This window comes from Ranitomeya imitator, chromosome 3, assembly GCF_032444005.1.
Source record: "Ranitomeya imitator isolate aRanImi1 chromosome 3, aRanImi1.pri, whole genome shotgun sequence".
NCBI lineage: Eukaryota > Metazoa > Chordata > Amphibia > Anura > Dendrobatidae > Ranitomeya > Ranitomeya imitator.
The window spans coordinates 617,554,325-617,578,792 of record NC_091284.1 but is presented as its reverse complement, the minus strand read 5'-3'; the positions used below and the strand labels follow the sequence as shown (position 1 = coordinate 617,578,792).

Here is a 24,468-nt window from a genome sequence, read left to right as displayed (position 1 = left end):
GAGCCTATTCCACCTACAAGCACCCTGACTCTTGTACACTTAAGTCATTGAGTGCAAAGGGATTAAAAGGATAGACATTTTAGGGGTGTGCAAATAAAAACATCTATAACTTTGCAGACTTCACATGTTGACCATCCGTCTTGCTGCTAGTGCACTCATATTTCTACTTTCTCAGCTAATATGGTGGATGTAAAATGTCACCATGACACCTGTAGTGTCTGTAAATCCTTTATCTAGCTGAGTGATTTTGCAGAATGTTACAAATCTTTAAAAACTTTGATGGCACTCTAACCCGCCCCACCTATCAGTGTCAATGATAGTAGTAGGGAGGAGTAGGAGGTTATACACAGTTCTACAGTGCACAGGAGAGAAAATATCTCAGAGTGCAGAGGCTATAGACAAGGGGCAAATTATTTGGAGGGAATATAAGTGTCATTCTGGAGGGATTTTGACATAAGAAAGTAAGTGAAGATGGCAGCATCCTGAAAGCTCACATTCAGCATGTATTACAAGGAGGGACACTCCCACGGGAGACAAACATGAAACTTGGATCAAGCAACACACTGTATATGAGGGCGGTTGAAAATGAATGAAGAAATAAAAATTGCAGAGTAAAACATAGTGCAACTTTATGAAATATATAAGAAGCATGGTGGCTCAGTAGTTAGCGCTGTTGTTTTGCAGTGCTGGGGTCTTGGGTTCAAGTCCTTCCCGGACAACATCTGCAAGGAGTTTGTCTGCAAGCAGATCTCGCTGAGTTTGTGTGGTTTTCCTCTGGCATTATAGTTTCCTCCCACATGCTAGAGAATATAGATTGTGAGCCCCATTGGGGATAGTGATGATATTGTCTGTAATGCACTGGTGCTATATAAGCAAAGCATAATAATAGTCAAAAGTAAGCATTTCCTTGTCATAAGTGTCCACAGCCTGTAAATACTTGACAACATTAGCAAATGTGCACTTATATCTATAAATAAAATAGATCTAGGAGGAAAAACCTTCTACTGACATTAAAATGCATACAAACCTTTCTCCATATGTATCCTTTTTGCTTCATGTCCTGCTTCATGACCAGCCAGATCCCCTTCTTTCGGACCAGGTATAATATTTGGAGACAAACCCATCAACATCTGATTCATTGAGAGTCCGTTTTGATGGATAGCTGGAAAAATGAAATATTTTGTAAACTATTAGTATTTTATAAATAAAAATATATTTATTGCAGATGATTCCTATTTTAATGCATATAAATGTTAATTTAGACTTTTAGACAAAATGCAATTTTATAGAGAGAGACCCTGAATAAACACTCGGCAGTCTTTAAATGACTGATGTCTTTATTTAAAGTTGTCCAAGATCACCCAAAGTATCTCAGTTAATCAAGCAATGGATGAATTTTAATTGATAACTAGATCCAGTGATTGAAATGAGCCAGACTTGATTACAGAATCGGTCCTTATTAGTGAGGTGCCAGTTTGCTCGTTACTCGAGATTTTCGAGCATGCTCGGGTGTTCTCTGAGTATTTTGGGCATGCTCATAGATTATGTTTGAGTCACCGCAGCTGCATGATTTGCAGCTGCTAGACAGCCTGAATACATGTGGGGACTCCCTAACACGCAATCCCTGCATGAGTTCAGGTTGTCTAACAGACGCAAATCATGCAACTGCAGCGACACAAACATAATCTACGAGCACGCCCAAGATAGTCGGAGAACACCCGAGCATGCTCGGAAATCTCGAGTAACGAGCACACTCGCTCATCACTAGTCCTTATATATTGGACTTTTCTGTGAGAATGAGTTGGTTACTGCAAACTTTCTATGTTAACACTATACAACCAATATCTACTAAGCTTTACAAAGTGATTGCTAACCTTCCAGAACCTCTCTGAAGAAAAGACAGCCACCACTTCAAGGCAACGAAGACTTGGAAGAGTGATGAGTCAGTGTAAAAATGTGCAGCCAAGGCTGGACTGTAAACTCATCAAAGAAACACTAAAACAAACCTAGACAACATCCAATTATTTGCACGCCTCTCTAGTCTTATTTAAAAGGGATGACAACATAATATTTTCTTTAGACTTGAGACTAATTGAAAAGTAAGAAGATGAAAACTACTATAAGAATCCAATAACAATATTCATTCACTTTATAGATATATTTCAGGAAGGGCTCCCGGCAATCTGGGCTACATGTGCAGTGGAAGCAAGTGACTCAGAATCTGGCTTTCTAAGCTACTGCTAAAACAAGTGGGATGGTAGATACCTCGATAGATGCTGCTGTCAATATTGGCGGCCACAACATCTAAGGCCTCTTTCACACTTCCGTCTTTTAGCTCCCGTCGAAATCCGTCGATTTTTGAAAAAACAGGTTCCAGCAAATTTTTCTGCTGGATCCTGTTTTTTCCCATAGACTTGTATTAGTGACGGATTGTGATGAATGGCCAACCGCTTCATCCCTCGTGCATTGGATCCATCGGAAAATTGCTGTCCATCGGGTGGAGAAAACGTTCAGAGGAACATTTTTTCTGCACGTCGGAAAATCGCTCAACGACGGATCCGTCGCTGACAGTCAAAAACAGGAATCCAGCGACGTATCCCGTTTTTTTTCTCTCTCTCTCCAGAATTTTATACATTTAAATTCAGGCAGCCTCTAGTTCGACACATCCGTCAGGAAACTGGATGCGTTACATCCGTTTTTCACTATTTTTAACACATCCGTCGATACGTCGCTTCTACGCTTTCTGACGGCCGCCTGTCGACGGAAGTGTGAAAGAAGCCTAAGGGGTTAAAATGGCCTTGCCAATGTATGCCATAGGATGCAATAATACACTGTAATACTCGATTTATTTGTGTCAATTATTAAATTGATGAAGTGATCACATGTTTAAGTATCCTAGAGTAAAAATTAAAAAAACAATTCCAGACTTGTTTTTTTTGTTTATTTCACTTTGCAAAAAATGGAATCAAAAGTGAACAAAATGCCATATGCTCCAAATGCATATTTATTTACATTTGATGCAACAATTTCATTAAGCTTCACTGATGGAAAAACTGGAAATATACTTACCGTATATACTCGAGTATAGGCCGAGATTTTCAGCCCAAATTTTGGGGCTGAAAGTGCCCCTCTCGGCTTATACTCGAGTTACGGTCAGTGGGTGAGGGGGAGAGAGGTCTGAGGCATACTTACCTGCTCCTGGCGCTCCCCCTGCCCGTCCCACGGTCTTCGGTGCTGCAGCTCTTCCCCTGTTCAGCGGTCACGTGGGACCGCTCATTAAACTTATGAATATGGACTCCATTCCCATAGGGGTGGAGCCGCATATTCATTTCTCTAATGAGCGGTAATGCTCACCTGTCCACGTTCCACACGCCGGGCACCGCTCCATCTTCACGTCCTCTTGCAGTGACTGTGCAGGTCAGAGGGCACGATGACGTATAGTGTGCGCGCCGCCCTCTGCCTGATCAGTCAGTGCGGAGAGATGACGAGACGGGACGCTGAGGAGCTGCAAGCAAGAGAGGTGAGTATGGCATTTTTTTTATTGCAGCAGCCGCAGCATTATATACCGGTAGCACAGTTTTATATGGCACATCTATGGGGCAATAATGAACGGTGCAGAGCACTATATGGCAGAGCTTTCTATGGCACATCTATGGGGCAATAATGAATGGTGCAGAGCACTATATGGCAGAGCTTTCTATGGCACATCTATGGGGCAATAATATACGGTGCAGAGCACTATATGGCACAGCTTTATATGGCACATCTGTGGGACCATAATGAACGGTGCAGAGCACTATATGGCAGAGCTTTCTATGGCACATCTATGGGGCAATAATGAACGTTGCAGAGCACTATATGGCAGAGCTTTCTATGGCACATCTATGGGGCAATAATGAATAGTGCAGAGCACTATATGGCAGCTTTCTATGGCACATCTATGGGGCAATAATGAACGGTGCAGAGCACATTATATATACCGGTAGCACAGTTTTATATGGCACATCTATGGGGCAATAATGAACGGTGCAGAGCACTATATGGCAGAGCTTTCTATGGCACATCTATGGGACCATAATGAACGGTGCAGAGCACTATATGGCACAGCTTTCTATGGCACATCTATGGGGCAATAATGAACAGTATGGAGCATTATATATGGCACAGCTTTATATGGAGCATCTATGGGGCAATAATGAACGGTATGCAGCATTATATGTGGCACAGCTTTATATGGAGCATCTTATGGGGCAATAATGAACGGTATGGGGCATCTATTTTTATTTTTGAAATTCACCAGTAGCTGCTGCCTTTCCTACCCTAGGCTTATACTCGAGTCAATAAGTTTTCCCAGTTTTTTGTGGCAAAATTAGGGGGGTCGGCTTATACTTGGGTCGGCTTATTCTTGAGTATACACGGTATATATATTTTTATGTAAAAGAAGTAAAACAAGAAAAAACTATGAATTTGATACCACTATAATCATATGAACCCACATATGTTTACACACAATGTAAAATATATATCTACAGTATGTATATATTTTTTAATTTTATCTCTCAAGCAATGGAATAAAAAGCAATAAAAATGTCATGTATGCCAAATTGCTGAGAGTAAGAACTAAAACTGGTCCCACAAAAAAGCCTTATATATGGAAAAAAATATTTTAAAAAATGTGGTTTTATTGTGCAAATATAGTAAGACTTGGAATTTGTCTATTCATATCAACCTTCAGAAAACATTTTACATTTCATTTGTACTCCATAGAGAATATAATAAAAAATATATTTATATGTGTGTGTGTGTGTGTGCGTCTTTTTAATAACACTTTACTGTTCCCCAAATAGTGTAATTAAAAAATATAATCCTGAAAAAAAATACTGGACAGGCAATAAAACTTAAAGAGCAAATACAGAATTAAGATAAGAACATCACATTAACAGACATACAAGGGATTAACAGTATAACCTCATCTCTTCACTAGAGGATTCTGACATACATTAGATTAAGAACTATAGTAATTGTTAAAATCATAGGGGTCAATTAATCGAGTCATTTCCTCCAGAAAACTGTGTAAAACTGCTTGAAAAACCTCAACAATTTTGCGTATCTCAAAGTTGTGCAAAAAAGGTGTGTCTTTTTGTATTTTTATACCAGTCCATGACAGCTTAGCCAACTTTTTTGTAAGGTTGCTGAATGTCTGATGGAATGGAGCATGGTCAAGGATGTCCAACAAAATCACTAGATTTCATACCACAAAAAGTAGTGCATTTTATAACAGAAATGTACATTTCTGTATGCTAGTCCCAGTATGCCAGCAGTGGTGCTAAGCAGTTGAAAGATGCATCCCCTTAAGGACCAGGGGTATTTCCATTTTTGCATTTCCATTTTTTTCCATTTTTTGCTACCCTTCTTCCCACGGCCATAACTTTTTTATTATTCAGTCAATATGGCCATGTGAGGGCTTGTTTTTTTGCGGGACGGGTTGTACTTTTGAATGGCACCAATGATTTTACCATATTGTGTACTGGAAAATAGTGAAAAAAATTCCAAAATGTGGTGAAATTGCAAAAAAAAGTGCAATTCCCCAATTGTTTTTTGGATTTTTTTTACCATGTAGATCAAAATGCTAAAACTGACCTGCCAATATGATTCTCCAGGTCATTACAAGTTCACAGACACCAAACATGTCTAGGTTTTTTTTTCTATTAAGTGGTGAAAAAAAATCCAAGTTTTGTAATGTTGCCACTTTCTGAGACCCGTACCGTTTCCATTTTTCGGGATCTGGGGCTGTCATGCAAAAAGGCAATCTAAATGAATAGGGGCCAAAGCATCGAGTCTACATCAGAAGAAAAAAGTTTTTAATTAGTCTAGTCCAATGAGAGATGCATTGGCTGAACTTGAAATGACAAGTTTGGGTAAGAAAGCCTATCAGTGTCTAAACTTTTACTCCTTCAAATCCTGGGATGTATTGGTATGTTCAAGGTCATGTCCCACTCTCTGCCTTTAATGCGGGTTCCGACGCTGAGCCCGCATCTTACCCTGCACTTGACAGCTGATCTGACCAGATGTCATGTGCCTCTAACAGCTGCCGGGGGATCAGAGATCACCCATGATTGTTAACCAGTTAAATAACTCTGTCAATCACTGGCAGCAGCCCTTATCACACAATGGCCTGAAGAGCATCACAAATCCAGCCCATCGGCGCCCCGCGATCAGGGTTGGCACGACAACCGGGGGTCTGCAGAAGACTCCTGCACTTGTAATTACAGATCTGCTATGAGCCCCTCTCTGTGACCAGTGTACATAGCAAATGATCATTTCTCAGCCAGGTCTCAGCCCAGATTGTCATGACCGCTGGGGGTCTTCAGAAGACCCTCGTGACACTCATTGTGAGATTCATTGTAAATCTCCAATGAACGCCAGATCGTGATTTCTGCTACACTGATATGCATACACTTATATGTACAGCCCAGGCCCATCAGCGCCCCGCGATCAGGGTTGGCACGACAACCAGAAGTCAGCAGAAGACTCCCGCACTTGTAATTACAGATCTCCTATGAGCACCTCCCTGTGACCGGTGTTCATAGCAGATGATCATTTCTCAGCCAGGTCTCAGGCCAGATTGTCATGACCACTGTGAGATCATTGTGAGATTCATTGTAAATCTCCTATGAACGCCGGATCGTGATTTCTGCTACACGGATATGCCCAGGCCATCAGATAATTGCAGGTTCAAGTCTCCTAAGAGGACTATTGAAGCAAGTCAAACATAAAAAACGAAAAGTTTTAAAAAATATATGAAAAAAAAAGTTCAAATCACCACCCTTTGCCCCATTCAAAATAAAACTATGAGTAAAAATTACACATATTTAGTATCGATGCGATCAGAAATGTCCACTCTATCAAAATATAAAGTAAATTTAACCAATCTGTAACCGGTGTAATGAGAAAAAATATTGAAACACCAGAATTACGCTAATTTGGTCACCTCAACATTGCAATAACAGGTGATCAAAACATTGTATGTAGCCCAAAATGGTATTGATAAAAATGTCAGCACAGGGTGCCAAAAAATAAGCCATTACCCAGCCCCAGATTCTGAAATTTCTTAAAAATTTCTTTTTTTTTCACCACTTAAATAAAAAAGAACCTATAATGGGTACAAAAAGTATTCAGACCCCTTTACATTTTTCACTCTTTGCTTCATGGCAGCCATTGGGTAAATTCAAAAAAGTTCATTTTTTTCTCATTAATGTGCAGGAATAGGAATATACTCACCCTCGGACGCGCCCTGCTTCTTTCCGGCAGCCTTCCTTCCTAAGAATAATAATAATAATCTTTATTTTTATATAGCGCTAACATATTCCGCAGCGCTTAACAGTTTGCACACATTATCATCACTGTCCCCGATGGGGCTCACAATCTAAATATCCTATCAGTATGTCTTTGGAATGTGGGAGGAAACCGGAGTACCCGGAGGAAACCCACGCAAACACGGAGAGAACATACAAACTCTTTGCAGATGTTGTCCTGGGTGGGATTAGAACCCAGGACTCCAGCGCTGCAAGACTGCAGTGCTAACCACTGCGCCACCGTGCTGCCCTGCGCAGTGCTTGCAGGACCTTGCGTGACGTCGCGGCTTGTGATTGGTCGCGCGAGTGGTCACATGGGCGGCCGCGCGACCAATCACAAGCCGCGACATCACCGTGACGTCACCGCAAGGTCCTGCAAGCGCTGATTCGAAGGAAGGAAGGTTCCTGGTTAGTACCAGGGCGCGTCAGGGGGTGAGTATAGCGATATTTTTTATTTTAATTCTTTATTTTACACTTAAATATGGATTCCGATACCGATTTCCGATATTGCAAACATATCGTAACTCGGGATCGGAATTCCGATACCAGATTAAGAAGATCGCCGACTTCATGGCCGACCCCACACAGGGGTCGGGTTTCATGAAACCCGACTTTGCCAAAAGTCGGCGACTTCTGAAAGTGGCCGACCCGTTTCGCTCAACCCTACTTATGCCTATGTGATATTTCCATTTTTCTATTTTAATAAATTTGCAAAAATTTCTAAATTTCTGTTTTCTACAGTCAAGATGGGTTGCAGAGTGTACATTAATGTGAAAAAGAGGAACTTTTTTGAATTTACCAAATGGCTGCAATGAAACTAAGAGTGAAAAATTTTAAAGCGTCTGAATACTTTCCATACCCACTGTATAAATTTTTGGCATCTGCGTACTTACCTGGAATTATACTGGAAGGTCAATTTTAGCATTTAGTAAACATAATAAATAAAAACAAACAAAAACAATTGAAAAATTGCACTGTTTTCGCAATTTCACTGCACTTGGAATTTGATTTCCGTTTCTTCAGAACACTACATGGTAAAATCAACGGTGTCATTCAAAAGTACAAGCCATCATATGGCTTTATTGACAGAAAAATAAAAAAGTTATGGCTCTGGGAAGAAGGGGGGCAAAAACACAAAAGTGCAAAACGGAAAATTGTAAGAAGTTGATGAAGGGCCCAAAGATATATTACTAAGTATTTATGCATACCTTTCTATTAATCCTGTGATTTTATAACTCTACAACTTTTTCTTCTTGATGGCACAATTTGAATATGGGGGAGTGTATATAGATATATCTATATGACTGAAAAAAAAAAAGGGAACACTTAAAGGGAACCTGTCAGCAGGATTGTGCACAGTAACCTACACACAGTGTCAGGTCGGTGCTGTTATGCTGATGAAAATGATACTTTGGTTGATGAAATCCGTCTTGTGATTGTTTTTTAATCTTTATTTTCAGTTTTTGTTAATGATGTGCTCGTGCTCTGGGGTGGGCCTGGAGGGGCTCTGATTACGTATTCATAATACAGTCTGCTGACAGGTCACTGATCCCTCAGTGATCTGCCCTCTAGTTTGCATAATGAATACCAGTACATACTGAAGAAAAAAAAAACGCTTCTGCAGGCAGATGCCAGTCGTGGCACCTGAGATGCAGCATAATGACATGTCTAGTGTCCATTTAATAAATATTCTTGAAGTTTTTGAGCAAGAGTTAAAAAAAACAACACAATTCGAAAATGGCACTCGCCGCGCATGCGTAGTAGCAGCTATCAGTGTATATAGAGATCCGATAGCTACTATTGCGCAGGCGCTGGTGGCACCATCTTGCTGAAGAAAAAAATTTCCTCCATCAAGATGGCACCACCCGCATCGCCGCAGTAGCAGTTTTCAGCGATCTCTGAGAGCTGCTACTGTGCAGGTGGCACCATCTTCGAGTACTTACAGTCAAAATTGGGGAGATTCAATGATGTTTTGGAGTTATTGTACTGGCTCTGGCACTGGGTGCCTTTACTGTTTGCTAGGTATCATGAAGTTTGAAGATTATGAATAGATTTTGGGTCGCATTATAGTGCCCAGTATCAGAAAGCTAGATTTGCGTCCTAGGTCACAGGTTTCCATTAGGACAATGACCCCAAACATAATTCAAGAAGCACCCATAAATGGATGGAAACAAAGTGCTGGAGAGTTCTGAAGTGGCCATCAATAAGTCCAGTTCTAAATACCACTGAGCACCTGTGGAGAGATCTTAAAATTGCTGTTGGGATAATGATCCCTTCAAATATGAGAGACCTGGAGCTGTTTTCAAAAGAAGAGTTGTCCAAAATTCCATTTGAGAGCAGCCGCCGGCTAACAGAAGACATCGTACTCACCCTCCATCACTGTATCTCCATGCCTGCATCTCCATTGTCCCGGTGCCAGCAGCTTTCTTCTCCTGCAGCGAGCAGTAACGTGGTACCGCTAATTAGGGTCATGAATATGCACGTGTCTCCACTCCCATAGGCATAGAGCGCATATTAATTACCTTAATGAGTGGTACCACGTGACCGCTGAGCAGAGAAGAGGAGAGCTGCTGGCGCCAGGACAATGGGGATGCAGGGACAGAGATGCAGGCATGAGGAGGGTAAGTAGGATGGGGATGTGAGCTTGAGAAAGGATTGTATCCGAAATGTCGCCACACCGTTTGGGCATTAAACATCATTTTTTTGAAGTCTGCAGTGCTGGTTCCCCTTTTTCTTTAATTATCTTAATGAGCCTTATGTGACTGCTGGCTGGGGATGCGTGCACATTGTGAAGGTATTTTGTCTGGTGCTCTTCCAAATTTTTTCACTATATATAAATAAGTATATATATATGTACCTATATATATATAAGTACCTCTATATATATATATATATATATATATATATGTATATATATATATATATATATATATACACCGCTCAAAAAAATAAAGGGAACACTAAAATCCCACATCCTGGATATCACTGAATTAAATATTCCAGTTGCAAATCTTTATTCCTTACATAGTGAAATGCATTGAGAAGAATAAAACATAAAAATGATCAATGTAAATCAAAATTAATATCCCATGAAGGTCTGAATTTGGAATGATACTCAAAATCAAAGTGGAAAATCAAATTGCAGGTTGATCCAACTTCAGTGGAAATGCCTCAAGACAAACAGATGATGTTCAGTAGGGTGTATGGCCACCAAGTGCCTGCATGACCTCCCTACAATGCCTGGGCATGCTCCTGATGAGGCGGCGGATAGTCTCCTGAGGGATCTCCTCCCAGATCTGGACTAAAGCATCCACCAACTCTTGGACAGTCTGTGGTGGAACGTGACCCTGGTGGATGGTGCGAGACATGATGTCCCAAATGTGTTCAATCAGATTCAGGTCTGGGGAATATACAGCCAATTCAATAGCTTCAATGCCTTCACCTTGCAGGAACTGCTGACACACTCCAGCCACATGAGGTCTAGCATTGTCCTGCATTAGGCGGAACCCAGGGCCAACCGCACCAGCATATGGTCTCACAAGGGGTCTGAGGATCTCATCTCGGTACCTAATGGCAGGCAGGCAACCTCTGGCAAGCACATGGAGGGCTGTGCGGCCCTACAAAGAAATGCCACCCCACACCATTACTGACCCACTGCAGAACCAGTCATGCTGAAGGATGTTGCAGGCAGCAGATCACTCTCCACAGCATCTACAGACTCTCTCATGTCTGTCACATGTGGTCAGTGTGAACCTGCTTTCATTTGTGAAGAGCACAGGGCGCCAGTGGCGAATTTGACAATCCTGGTGTTCTGTGGCAAATGTCAAGTGTCCTGCACGGTGTTGGGCTGTGAGCACAACCCCCATCTGTGGACGTCAGGCACTCAGACCATCCTCATGGAGTCGGTTTCTAACCGTTTGTGCAGACACATGCACATTTGTGGCCTGCTGGAGGTCATTTTTCAGGACTCTGGCAGTTCTCCTCTTGTTCCTCCTTGCATAAAGACTGAGGTAGCGGTCCTGCTTCTGGGTTGATGCCCTCCTACGTCCCCCTCCACGTCTCCTGGTGTACTGGCCTGTTTCCTGGTAGCGCCTCCAGCCTCTAGACACTATGCTGACAGACACAGAAAACCTTCTTGCCACAGCTCCCATTGATGTGCCATCCTGGATGAGCTGCATTACCTGAGCCACTTGTGTGTGGTTGTAGAGTCAGTCTCATGCTACCATGAGTGTGAAAGCACAACCAACATTCAAAAGTGACCAAAACATCAGCCAGAAAGTATTGGTACTGAGATGTGGTCTGTGGTCCCCACCTGCAGAACCACTCCTCTATTAAGTGTGTCTTGATAATTGCCAATAATTTCCATCTGTTGTCTATTCCATTTGCACAAGACCATGTGAAATTGATTGTCAAACAGTGTTGCTTCCTAAGTGGGCAGTTTGATTTCACAGAAGTTTGATTTACTTGGAGTTATATTCTGTGGTTTATGTGTTCCCTTTATTTTTGAGCAGTATATACTGTATATATATATATATATACATATATATATATATAGTAACATAGTAACATAGTTAGTAAGGCCGAAAAAAAGACATTTGTCCATCCAGTTCAGCCTATATTCCATCATAATAAATACCCAGATCTACGTCCTTCTACAGAACCTAATAATTGTATGATACAATATTGTTCTGCTCCAGGAAGACATCCAGGCCTCTCTTGAACCCCTCGACTGAGTTCGCCATCACCACCTCCTCAGGCAAGCAATTCCAGATTCTCACTGCCCTAACAGTAAAGAATCCTCTTCTATGTTGGTGGAAAAACCTTCTCTCCTCCAGACGCAAAGAATGCCCCCTTGTGCCCGTCACCTTCCTTGGTATAAACAGATCCTCAGCGAGATATTTGTATTGTCCCCTTATATACTTATACATGGTTATTAGATCGCCCCTCAGTCGTCTTTTTTCTAGACTAAATAATCCTAATTTCGCTAATCTATCTGGGTATTGTAGTTCTCCCATCCCCTTTATTAATTTTGTTGCCCTCCTTTGTACTCTCTCTAGTTCCATTATATCCTTCCTGAGCACCGGTGCCCAAAACTGGACACAGTACTCCATGTGCGGTCTAACTAGGGATTTGTACAGAGGCAGTATAATGCTCTCATCATGTGTATCCAGACCTCTTTTAATGCACCCCATGATCCTGTTTGCCTTGGCAGCTGCTGCCTGGCACTGGCTGCTCCATGTAAGTTTATCATTAACTAGGATCCCCAAGTCCTTCTCCCTGTCAGATTTACCCAGTGGTTTCCAGTTCAGTGTGTAATGGTGATATTGATTCCCTCTTCCCATGTGTATAACCTTACATTTATCATTGTTAAACCTCATCTGCCACCTTTCAGCCCAAGTTTCCAACTTATCCAGATCCATCTGTAGCAGAATACTATCTTCTCTTGTATTAACTGCTTTACATAGTTTTGTATCATCTGCAAATATTGATATTTTACTGTGTAAACCTTCTACCAGATCATTAATGAATATGTTGAAGAGAACAGGTCCCAATACTGACCCCTGCGGTACCCCACTGGTCACAGCGACCCAGTTAGAGACTATACCATTTATAACCACCCTCTGCTTTCTATCACTAAGCCAGTTACTAACCCATTTACACACATTTTCCCCCAGACCAAGCATTCTCATTTTGTGTACCAACCTCTTGTGCGGCACGGTATCAAACGCTTTGGAAAAATCGAGATATACCACGTCCAATGACTCACCGTGGTCCAGTCTATAGCTTACCTCTTCATAAAAACTGATTAAATTGGTTTGACAGGAGCGATTTCTCATAAACCCATGCTGATATGGAGTTAAACAGTTATTCTCATTGAGATAATCCAGAATAACATCCCTCAGAAACCCTTCAAATATTTTACCAACAATAGAGGTTAGACTTACTGGCCTATAATTTCCAGGTTCACTTTTAGAGCCCTTTTTGAATATTGGCACCACATTTGCTATGCGCCAATCCTGCGGAACAGACCCTGTCTCTATAGAGTCCCTAAAAATAAGAAATAATGGTTTATCTATTACATTACTTAGTTCTCTTAGTACTCGTGGGTGTATGCCATCCGGACCCGGAGATTTATCTATTTTAATCTTATTTAGCCGGTTTCGCACCTCTTCTTGGGTTAGATTGGTGACCCTTAATATAGGGTTTTCATTGTTTCTTGGGATTTCACCTAGCATTTCATTTTCCACCGTGAATACCGTGGAGAAGAAGGTGTTTAATATGTTAGCTTTTTCCTCGTCATCTACAACCATTCTTTCCTCACTATTTTTTAAGGGGCCTACATTTTCAGTTTTTATTCTTTTACTATTGATATAGTTGAAGAACAGTTTGGGATTAGTTTTACTCTCCTTAGCAATGTGCTTCTCTGTTTCCTTTTTGGCAGCTTTAATTAGTTTTTTAGATAAAGTATTTTTCTCCCTATAGTTTTTTAGAGCTTCAATGGTGCCATCCTGCTTTAATAGTGCAAATGCTTTCTTTTTACTGTTAATTGCCTGTCTTACTTCTTTGTTTAGCCACATTGGGTTTTTCCTATTTCTAGTCCTTTTATTCCCACAAGGTATAAACCGCTTACACTGCCTATTTAGGATGTTCTTAAACATTTCCCATTTATTATCTGTATTCTCATTTCTGAGGATATTGTCCCAGTCTACCAGATTAAGGGCATCTCTAAGCTGTTCAAACTTTGCCTTCCTAAAGTTCAATGTTTTTGTGACTCCCTGACAAGTCCCCCTAGTGAAAGACAGGTGAAACTGCACAATATTGTGGTCGCTATTTCCTAAATGCCCAACCACCTGCAGATTTGTTATTCTGTCAGGTCTATTAGATAGTATTAGGTCTAAAAGTGTTGCTCCTCTGGTTGGATTCTGCACCAATTGTGAAAGATAATTTTTCTTGGTTATTAGCAGAAACCTGTTGCCTTTATGGGTTTCACAGGTTTCTATTTCCCAGTTAATATCCGGGTAGTTAAAGTCCCCCATAACCAGGACCTCATTATGGGTTGCAGCTTCATCTATCTGCTTTAGAAGTAGACTTTCCATGCTTTCTGTTATATTTGGGGGTTTGTAACAGACCCCAATGAGAATTTTGTTACCATTTTTCCCTCCATGAATTTCAACCCATATGGACTCGACATCCTCATTCCCTTCGCTAATATCCTCCCTTAAAGTGGACTTTAGACAAGACTTTACATAGAGACAAACCCCTCCTCCTCTCCGATTTTTACGATCCTTTCTAAACAGACTGTAACCCTGTAAGTTAACTGCCCAGTCATAGCTTTCATCTAACCATGTCTCGGTTATTCCCACTATGTCAAAGTTACCTGTAGATATTTCTGCTTCTAGTTCTTCCATCTTGTTTGTCAGGCTTCTGGCGTTTGCGAGCATGCAGTTTAGAGGATTTTGTTTTGTTCCAATCTCCTCACTGTGGATTGTTTTAGAAATGTTCTTACCTCCCTTCTGAGTATGTTTTCCTGGGTCGTCTTTGTTCGAGTCTAATGTTTTTCTTCCCGTCCCCTCTTCTTCTAGTTTAACGCCCTCCTGATGAGTGTAGCGAGTCTTCTGGCGAATGTGTGTTTCCCAGGTTTGTTGAGGTGTAGTCCGTCTCTGGCAAAGAGTCCATCATACCAGTAATTCACACCGTGGTCCAGGAATCCAAATCCTTGTTGTCTGCACCATCGTCTTAGCCAGTTGTTTGCATCAAGGATCCTGTTCCATCTCCTGGTGCCATGCCCGTCTACTGGAAGGATAGAAGAAAAAACTACCTGTGCATCCAGTTCCTTTACTTTCTTCCCCAACTCTTCAAAGTCCTTGCAGATTGTCGGTAGGTCCTTCCTTGCCATGTCATTGGTGCCAACATGTATCAGAAGAAATGGGTGGACGTCCTTGGAGCTGAAGAGCTTTGGTATCCTATCGGTCACATCCTTGATCATCGCACCTGGAAGGCAGCATACTTCTCTTGCAGTTATGTCCGGTCTGCAGATGGCTGCTTCGGTGCCTCTCAGTAGTGAGTCTCCCACCACCACCACTCTTCGTTGCTTCTTGGCTGTACTTTTTGCTGTCACTTGTTGCTGTGTGCCCTTTTCTTTTTTGCTTGCTGGTATTGCTTCATTCTTAGGTGTGCCATCTTCATCCTCTACAAAGATTTGATATCGGTTCTTCAGTTGTGTGGTTGGTGATTTCTCCATTGTCTTCTTGCTTCTTTTGGTCACATGCTTCCACTCATCTGCTTTTGGAGGTTCTCTGACACTTTTTGCACCTTCTGTGACCAGTAGAGATGCTTCTGTTCTGTCTAGAAAGTCTTCATTCTCTTTGATGAGTTTCAAAGTTGCTATTCTTTCTTCCAGACCCCGCACCTTTTCTTCTAAAAGAGCCACTAGTCTACACTTCTGACAGGTGAAATTTAATTCTTCTTCTGGTCGATCTGTGAACATGTAGCACATGCTGCAGCTCACCATGTAGGTTGTCACATCTGCCATGTTGCTCCTAGATCCTGCTGACTTGCTGTGTGTTTTCCTTCTTGTGTAATCTACTCAGCCAAGCTCTCTTGCAATAATGTCCTACAGGCAAAAATTCTTGAATCCCTGGTTTGGTGATGCTTTCGAAGCAGCTGGTCCCGGCTGTACCCAACGATCTTCTAGCTTAGGGAGACTTCGCTTCTCCCAGAAGGCACCTGGAATATGCAAATTAGCCTCCTGAAGCTTGAATCCCTGGTTTGGTGATGCTTTCGAAGCAGCTGGTCTCGGCTGTACCCAACGATCTTCTAGCTTAGGGAGACTTCGCTTCTCCCAGAAGGCACCTGGAATATGCAAATTAGCCTCCTGAAGCTTGAATCCCTGGTTTAGGGGATATATATACACACACAGTTGTCTAAAAAAGTGCTTGCCCCCTCCTGATTTCCTATTATTTTGCATGTTTGGCACACTTAAATGCTTAAGATTACCAAACAAATTTAAATACAAGACAAAGACAACACAAGTAAACACAAAAAGCAGTTTTAAAATTAAGGTCTTTATTATTAAGGGAAAAATAAATCCAAATCTACAGTGGCCGTGTGAAAAAGGGATTGCTGCCTATACCTTATAACTGGTTGGGCGACACTTAGCAGCAAAAACTGCAATGAAGCGTTTGCGATAACTGGCAATGAGTCTTTCACAACACTCTGGGGGAATTTTGGCCCACTCCTTTTTGCAGAATTGTTGTAATTCAGCCACATTGGAGGGTTTTCCTAGCATGAATCGCCTTTTTCAGGTCATGCTACACCATCTCAAAGGGAATAAGTTTGACTAGGCCACTCCAAAGACTTAATTTTGTTTTTCTTAAGTCATTCAGAGGGGGACTTGGTGTGTTTTGGATCATTGTGCTGCTACCTGATCCAAGTGCACTTCATTTTAAGTTCACAAACAGATGGCCGGACATTCTCTTTCTGGATTTTTTGGTAGACAACAGAATTAATGGTTCCATTTACTACAGCAAGTTTTCCAGTTCCTGAAGCAGCAAAACAGCCCCAGACCATCACACTATCACCACCATATTTAACTGTTTGAATGATGTTCCTTTTCTGAAATGCTGTGTTCACAGAGTAGTCTCCCAAAATTTGGGGGGATCATCAAGATGTTTTCTGGCAAAACTGAGACAAGCCTTTATGTTCTTGGTTTTCATCTTGGAACTCTGACATGCAGGCCATTTTTGCCCAGTCTCTTTCTTATGGTCTAGTCATGAAAATTGATATTAACTGAGGCAAGTGAGGCCTGCAGTTCTTTGTATGTTGCTGTTGGGTCTATTCTGACCTCTTGGATAAGTCATCGCTGTGCTCTTGGGGTAATTTTGGTCAGCCAGCTACTCCTGGGAAGGGTGTGGCTGTCACTGTGGTTCACTGAAGTCCCAAAGCTTTAGAAATGCCTTCTAACCTTTTCAAGACTGATAGATCTAAATTATTTTCTTTCTCATTTGTTCCAGAATCTTTTTCGATCTCGGCATGATGTCTAGCTTTTGAGGAGCTTTTGGTCTATTCCTCTTTGTCAGACAGGTCCTATTTAAATGATTTCTTGATGGAGAACAGGTGTGGCAGTAATCAGACCTTGGTGTTGCTCAGGAATTTGTACTCAGCTTCCCAAAGATGTGATAAACCACAGTTAATTTATGTTCTCAGGGGGGTGGAAAACACTTTTTTAAACAGGGCCCTATAGGTTTGGATTTCTTTTTCCCTTAATAATAAAGACTTTCATTTAAAAACTGAATTTTCTGTTTACTTGTGTTATCTTTGTCTAATATTTAAATATGTTTGGTGATCTGAAACATGCAAAAGAAGAGGAAATCAGAAAGGGGCAAACACCTTTTTACTCAATTATGGTCACACCAAACATTGATTTAGATCCCCATTATTTTCATTCACTTTGCATTTGGTAAATTGCTAAATATAAACTATTAACACTTCTACTTCTGAGAACATTTTTCTACAGCTGCCCAAAGCATTATACAGTACTATATATATAGTAGAAGTGTTAATAGTTTATATTTAGCAATTTACAAAATGCAAAGTGAATGAAAATAATGGAGATCTAAATCAATGTTTGGTGTGACCATGCTTTGTCTTTAAAACAGCTGCAGTTATTCCAAGTACACTTGCTCACAAGTTTTGAAGGAAGTCAGCGGGGAGTTGTTCCAAACATTTTGATAACTAACCACACCTATTTGGATATTTGGTCACAACAAATATTTACTTGATTTAGATTTCTCTTTTCTTCTCTCACTCTGTATTCTCTTAATTAAAAAAAAATATCTATTAAAACTTTCGAAAGTGTTCTTAACTTTGCAGCATTTTTCACCTGCTTAAAACTTCTGCACAGTACTATCTACATAAACAAGTATACAAAGATATATTTTAAGTTCTATTTCTCCAAGTCCCATATCTCACTTTCATTTTGTTGATTACGTAGACAGTGTAGCATTTGCTGAACAGCAGGAGCCACTATTGACCCTTACAGTCTGTACAAACTCATAGGATAATAACTATTGTTGCAGGACTACAAACATTTATGAACAGTGCACTCACTGCTCCACACCTTTAGATCACAGCAAGGCCAAATTCACATGACCAAATTTTCGGTTCAAGATCTGTCTTTGAAAAAACAGACAGAATATAGACAGCACTTAGGTCAATGTTAGTCAATGTAGCAATTCAGAGAAGCGTTCTTTTTTTCATGGACCATATGAAGCCGCTGTTTAGCATCCAATTTTTACCTATGTATAGTAATTATTTAACATATGAAACTGTATTTAGTCTTTTAGTAAATTTTAATAACTGTTGTGTTATAAAAAATTATTGCACACAAATTGTTTACAGATGACAGACAAGAAAAAAATCATCCACGTTTTCAGGATGAAACTCAGTAGTTTTTTTACATGCTTGTGTGAACTTGGCCCAACAGTGAGAGCACAAACCAGTTTTTACTGCTACAATGCTTAAATGAATTCCAGAATAAAGCAATATGCAGCTACAGCTACTATGAAGGCCTATAAGTCTCTACGGCTATAGACTAAGGCCCCAATTCATCTAGACGGGAATGCTTGAAAGTCTTGATTAAGAGTGCACTGGAGTAAGATGTACCAAATTCCATAAGAACTGTGCACCTCTTATTGAATTTCAGCTGCCATGTACGTAGTGGACTGGAATACATTTCTGTAATTATTTATGCCACTTTTCAAAAAGTTAATGGAGCTGGACGAACTGTTTTAAAAATATCAAAAGTCACAAACATTCTATGTCAAAATTCTGGCAAAAACTGTTTGATGACTCCGATCTTGCAGTAACATTCCTTTCTTTCTGTCCCTTGTTCTCAACAAACCAATAACTTTTGTTTTATTAAGAATTAGGAGACAGCTGGAGTAGAGAAATAGTCATAGTAAATTAGTAATAGTCAGAGTAATTGTTGAATCCAATGCCACTGAAAAAGGAATTTAAGTCTATGTTCACACAGAGGTTTTATTGAGACGTTCAAATGCTCTTCTTTTCAGGAATTTTTGGAAAGATTTTATTTTCCTGAGCCATTTTGGAAAAGTTGTTTTTCTGAAGTGTTTCATTTCAGTAGGATAGAACAATGCCTAGTGAGTGGATGTCACTAGGATTACAATGCGCTTAAAAATTGTTTCCAACTTCAAGAAAAAATGCTGAAACAAACTCTTCATACAAACAGCAAAACGGATTTCTCATAAAAAATTAAAAGGAAGAGTATTCCTAGTATTTCTGAGGTTATGTGCACACAACATCTTTTAACCCCTTCACGATCGATGACGCAAATATATGTCATCGGTTGTGTCGCTCTCTTGGATGCTGGCTCTGGCGCTGAATCAACATCTTTCCCTTCACTTGATGAATGATTTAATCAGCCATCATTTGCCTCTAACAGCTGCAGGTGGATCCAAGATCCACCTGTGGCTGTTAACAAGTTAAATTCCACTGCCAATCACTGACAGTGGCATTTAAACCGTGCTGGCCGAAAACGCATCACAAGCCCCTGTCACATGGTCGCAGGGTGCCAATGGTTTGTCATGACAGCCAGGAGTCTGCAGAAGTCCCCTGTGCCTGTCATAGTGAATCTCCTGTGAATGCTTCAAGTCTCCTAAGGAGACTATTAAACAAAGTAAAAAGTGAAAACAATGTTTTAAGAAATACAAAAAAATCACAAAAGTTCAAATCACCCCTCATTTGCCCCATTAAACTAAATCAATAGAAAAAATTAAAATAGACATAAGTGGTATTTCCACATTTAGAAATGTTCGATCTATCAAAATTTAAAGTAAGTTAACCAGATCGGTAAACGGTGTACCAAGAAAAAAATCAGAATGCCAGAATTCCATTTTTTTTTGGTCGCTGTAACATATTAATAAAAAAATGCAATAACAGGCAAATAAAAACATTGTTTAAACCAATCCAAAAAAAAAAACTACTTGAAAATAAAGAAAAAAGTATATAAAAATTCAAAATATTTTATTGACACCAATAGAACAATACACAAATAATAATTAAAAACAAGAGGGGCAGTTTCGGACATTCAAAATATCAGTATATGTAATAATTTATAAAAGGATATATCCTATTCTAATATTTGCGTACTGGTAGTAACAAAGAAATAATTCAACCGCTTCTAAGGCTGCTGTATTAATATATTTCCACCATGGGACATAAATGAGGGAAAAAGTGCAACAAAATCTATGTCAAGTAAAGACCCTAAAAGTGGCCTTTCATATCTTGCACCTATCCCTCACATAGAACAGCTTTGAAGCAAAAAAAGTGCATAGTGCATAGTGCAAAAGATGTACATACTAACCAGTAGTCATGACAAATGTACCGCAGCTGCCTCCTCACACTCCAACGCGCGTTTCACACGTCTTGCTTCTTCAGGGATGTCACATCACTCCCTGAAGAAGCAAGACGTGTGAAACGCGCGTTGGAGTGTGAGGAGGCAGCTGCGGTACATTTGTCATGACTACTGGTTAGTATGTACATCTTTTGCACTATGCACTATGCACTTTTTTTGCTTCAAAGCTGTTCTATGTGAGGGATAGGTGCAAGATATGAAAGGCCACTTTTAGGGTCTTTACTTGACATAGATTTTGTTGCACTTTTTCCCTCATTTATGTCCCATGGTGGAAATATATTAATACAGCAGCCTTAGAAGCGGTTGAATTATTTCTTTGTTACTACCAGTACGCAAATATTAGAATAGGATATATCCTTTTATAAATTATTACATATACTGATATTTTGAATGTCCGAAACTGCCCCTCTTGTTTTTAATTATTATTTGTGTATTGTTCTATTGGTGTCAATAAAATATTTTGAATTTTTATATACTTTTTTCTTTATTTATTTTCAAGTAGTTTTTTTTGGGGGGGGATTGGTTTAAAAATTGGTGTATCTGCTTGAAGCTTATTTATTGTTACTTTGGGATTTTTTCCTTGTCGGATTAAAATAAAAACATTGTATCTACCCCAAAATGGTATTAATAAAAACAACAGCTCAAGCTGCAAAAAAAATCCCTCACTCAGCCTAAGATCATGAAAAATTAGAATGTTATGGGTCTCAGAAAATGGCGATAAACGCATAAAACTTTTTTCATCCAAATTTCTGATATTTTTCACCACTTAAATAAAATAAACTATACATGTTTGGTATCTGCGTACTTATACCGACCTTGAGAATCATGTTACAAGGTCAGTTTAACTATATAGTGAACATGGTAAATAAAAACCCCTGCAAAAATTGTAGAATTGAAAATTTTTTGCAATTTCATCGGATTTTTATTTTTTTTCTTTCCTCTTCAAAACACCATGTAATAACATCAATTGTGTCATTCAAAAATACAACTTGTCCCACAAAAAACAAGCCCTGATACGGCCATATTGATGGAAAAATAATAAAAAAGTTATGACTCTTGGAGAAGGGGAGACAAAACTAAAACAAAACCAGAAAAGCGACAGGGGTTAACTGAGCTTTTAAAGCAGAAGACACTTCAGGAAACTCTGGCTTTTTTCCTTAAGCTTCTTTTGTGACTTTTTTTGGTAATTTCTTGAACATAACAAACAGTTTTGGCCACCAGTGGTTTTCTATAGTTTTCATGATGTCTTTTTTACTATAATTTTCCGTTTGTTTTGTTTTTCACTCTATTGAATATTGAACAAATTACTAGCATTTCAAAATTGGTAGCAGTCTTTTCAGCTTGCCCATTACCTTTTTCAGCAAAATATAGAGCGTCAACTAAACTGAAAACACTAGAAGAAAAATAATGTAACTACTTTTATCCATTAAATATTTTTAGAAACCTGAAGTGGTTAAAATACCTTCACCAGCATAAACATATACACAGAAATGAAAATTTTCTTTTTTTTGAGCATTTTCTGACTTTTCATGCAGATTCTGCCATGAAATCCACCTGAAAAAGATGCTGTGTGCAAATTGCCTTAATTCAGTTTTGAGAGGGATTTTTTGGGGTGGTTTCCAATCCAAAATCTACTGAAATACTCTATGTGGACACAGCTTAACACATTCCACTCTACATGTTGTATGTTAGTGATTTATAAACTTCCCTTTGCAGCGCCAAATGTAAAATGAATAAGATTGCTTGTTTACTTTGGAAATGTATAGAAGTACATGACATACGAATTCTATCCGATGAACTTTCAGTCCGTGCAGGAGAACTAGAAACACTGCTGCTTCTGTGAGATGAAGGGTGACTGCCCGGTCTTCGACCATCTTCCAGAGAAGGTGCAGGTGAAGGACTATCTGGAACCCGTTCCTAAATGTTAGAAAACCAAGTAAATTGAGTAAATTAAAATGGCATTTAGAAAATGAGAATCTGATGTATATGTATTAATAACTTTTTTGCTTTCTACAATTAGAGAGTATTTTATATTCTAATGGAGTAAAAAATGTAGAACCCAACTCATCATTGCTGGGTTTTTTAAGTCACTTTTTTTTTTAACTTGTGGAACTCAAAATTTGTCATAATATATATGCATATGTACATAAAATCATTCTGTGGCAATATTGACTACATTTGCAACAATTTTTTTTAACAAAATTGATGTATCAATGAAAACAATTCATTACTCAAAATTCCATCCACAATGGCAAACAACAAAATGCAACCATATTCAGTGGGGAAAATAAGCATTTTATACTGACGATTTTGCAAGTTTTCCCACCTATAGAAATGGAGAGGTCTGTAATTTTTATCATAGGTACACTTCAACTGTGAGAGACTGAAAATAAAAATAAAAATAAAATCACATTGTATTATTATTAAAAAATTAAGTTTCATTTTATTGCATGAAATAATTAATCACCTACCAACCAGAAAAAAATCTGTCTCTCAAAGACTTGTTAGTTTTTCTGTAAGAAGCCCTCCTACTCTGCTCTCATTCCCTGCATTAATTGCACCTGTTTGAACTCATTACTTGTATAGAAGACACCTGTCCACTCACTCAATCAATCATACTCAAACCTTTCCACCATGGCCAAGACCAAAGAGATGTCTAAGGACACCAGGGACAAAATTGTAGACATGCACAAGGATGCGATAGGCTACAAGGCAATAGCCAAGCAGCTTGGTGAGAAAACAACAACTGTTGGCACAATTATTAGAAAATGAAAAAAATGAAAAGAAACACAAGATGACTGTCAATCTTCCACTGTCTGGGGCTCCATTCAAGATGGTGCCTCGTCGGGTAAGGTTGATTTGGAGAAAGGTCAAGTATCAGCAGAGAACTACACAGGAGCACCTGGGCAATGAACTGAAGAGAGCTGGGATCACAGTCTCAAACATTACCCTTAGTAACACACTATGCTGTCATAGATTAAAATCCTGAAGGGCACGCAAGGTCCCCCTTCTCATACCAGCACATGTCCAGGCATGTTTGAAGTTCAGGATTGACCATCTGGATAATCCAGAGGAGGCATGGGAAAAGGTCATGTTGTCAAATGAGACCAAAATTGAACTTTTTGGTATCAACTCCAATCGCCGTGTTTGGAGGAAGAAAAACCCAAAGAACACCATTCCAACCGTGAAGCATGGTGGGCAAAACATCACCAACAGCATTTAAAGGTCCCAGTGTGGCCTAGCCAGTCTCCAGACCTGAACGCAATAGAAAATCTTATAAGGGAGCTGAAACTCAATGTTGCCCAGTGACTGCCCTGAAACCTGAAAGATCTGTATAGAGGAGTGGGCCAAAATCCCTGCTGCAGTGTGAGCAAGCTTGGTCAAGAACTACAGGAAGCGTCTGACCTATGTAATTGCAAACAAAGGTTTCTGTACCAAATATTAATTAATGTTTTTTCTATTATATCAAATACATTAAAATGCAAATGAATTATGTAAAAATCATACAATTTGATTTTCTAGATTTTTTTAGATTCTGTCTCTCATAGTTGAAGTGTCCTACAATTACAGACTTCTCCATTCTTTGTAGGTAGGAAAACTTGCAAAATCGGCAGAGTATCAAATACTTATTTTCCCCACTGTATATAATATTCTTTTTTTAAGGTCATAAATTAAGAA

At 39.6% G+C, this 24,468-nt stretch overlaps 1 protein-coding gene across 13 annotated transcripts in view; it reads right to left on the bottom strand.

Annotated features, from left to right (window-relative positions):
• Nucleotides 1-24,468, bottom strand: part of DACH1 (dachshund family transcription factor 1) — a 519,671-nt gene that overhangs the window by 132,415 nt on the left and 362,788 nt on the right. For 9 of the 13 annotated variants that reach the window (XM_069758153.1, XM_069758154.1, XM_069758152.1 and 6 more), the window contains 2 exons: nucleotides 22,542-22,707; nucleotides 1,028-1,162 (listed from right to left, as the gene is read on the bottom strand). In XM_069758153.1, the coding sequence (XP_069614254.1) occupies nucleotides 1,028-1,162; nucleotides 22,542-22,707 (301 nt within the window). The remainder of the gene's footprint in view (nucleotides 1-1,027; nucleotides 1,163-22,541; nucleotides 22,708-24,468) is intronic. The other 4 variants (XM_069758155.1, XM_069758145.1, XM_069758147.1 and 1 more) reach the window with 1 other exon arrangement.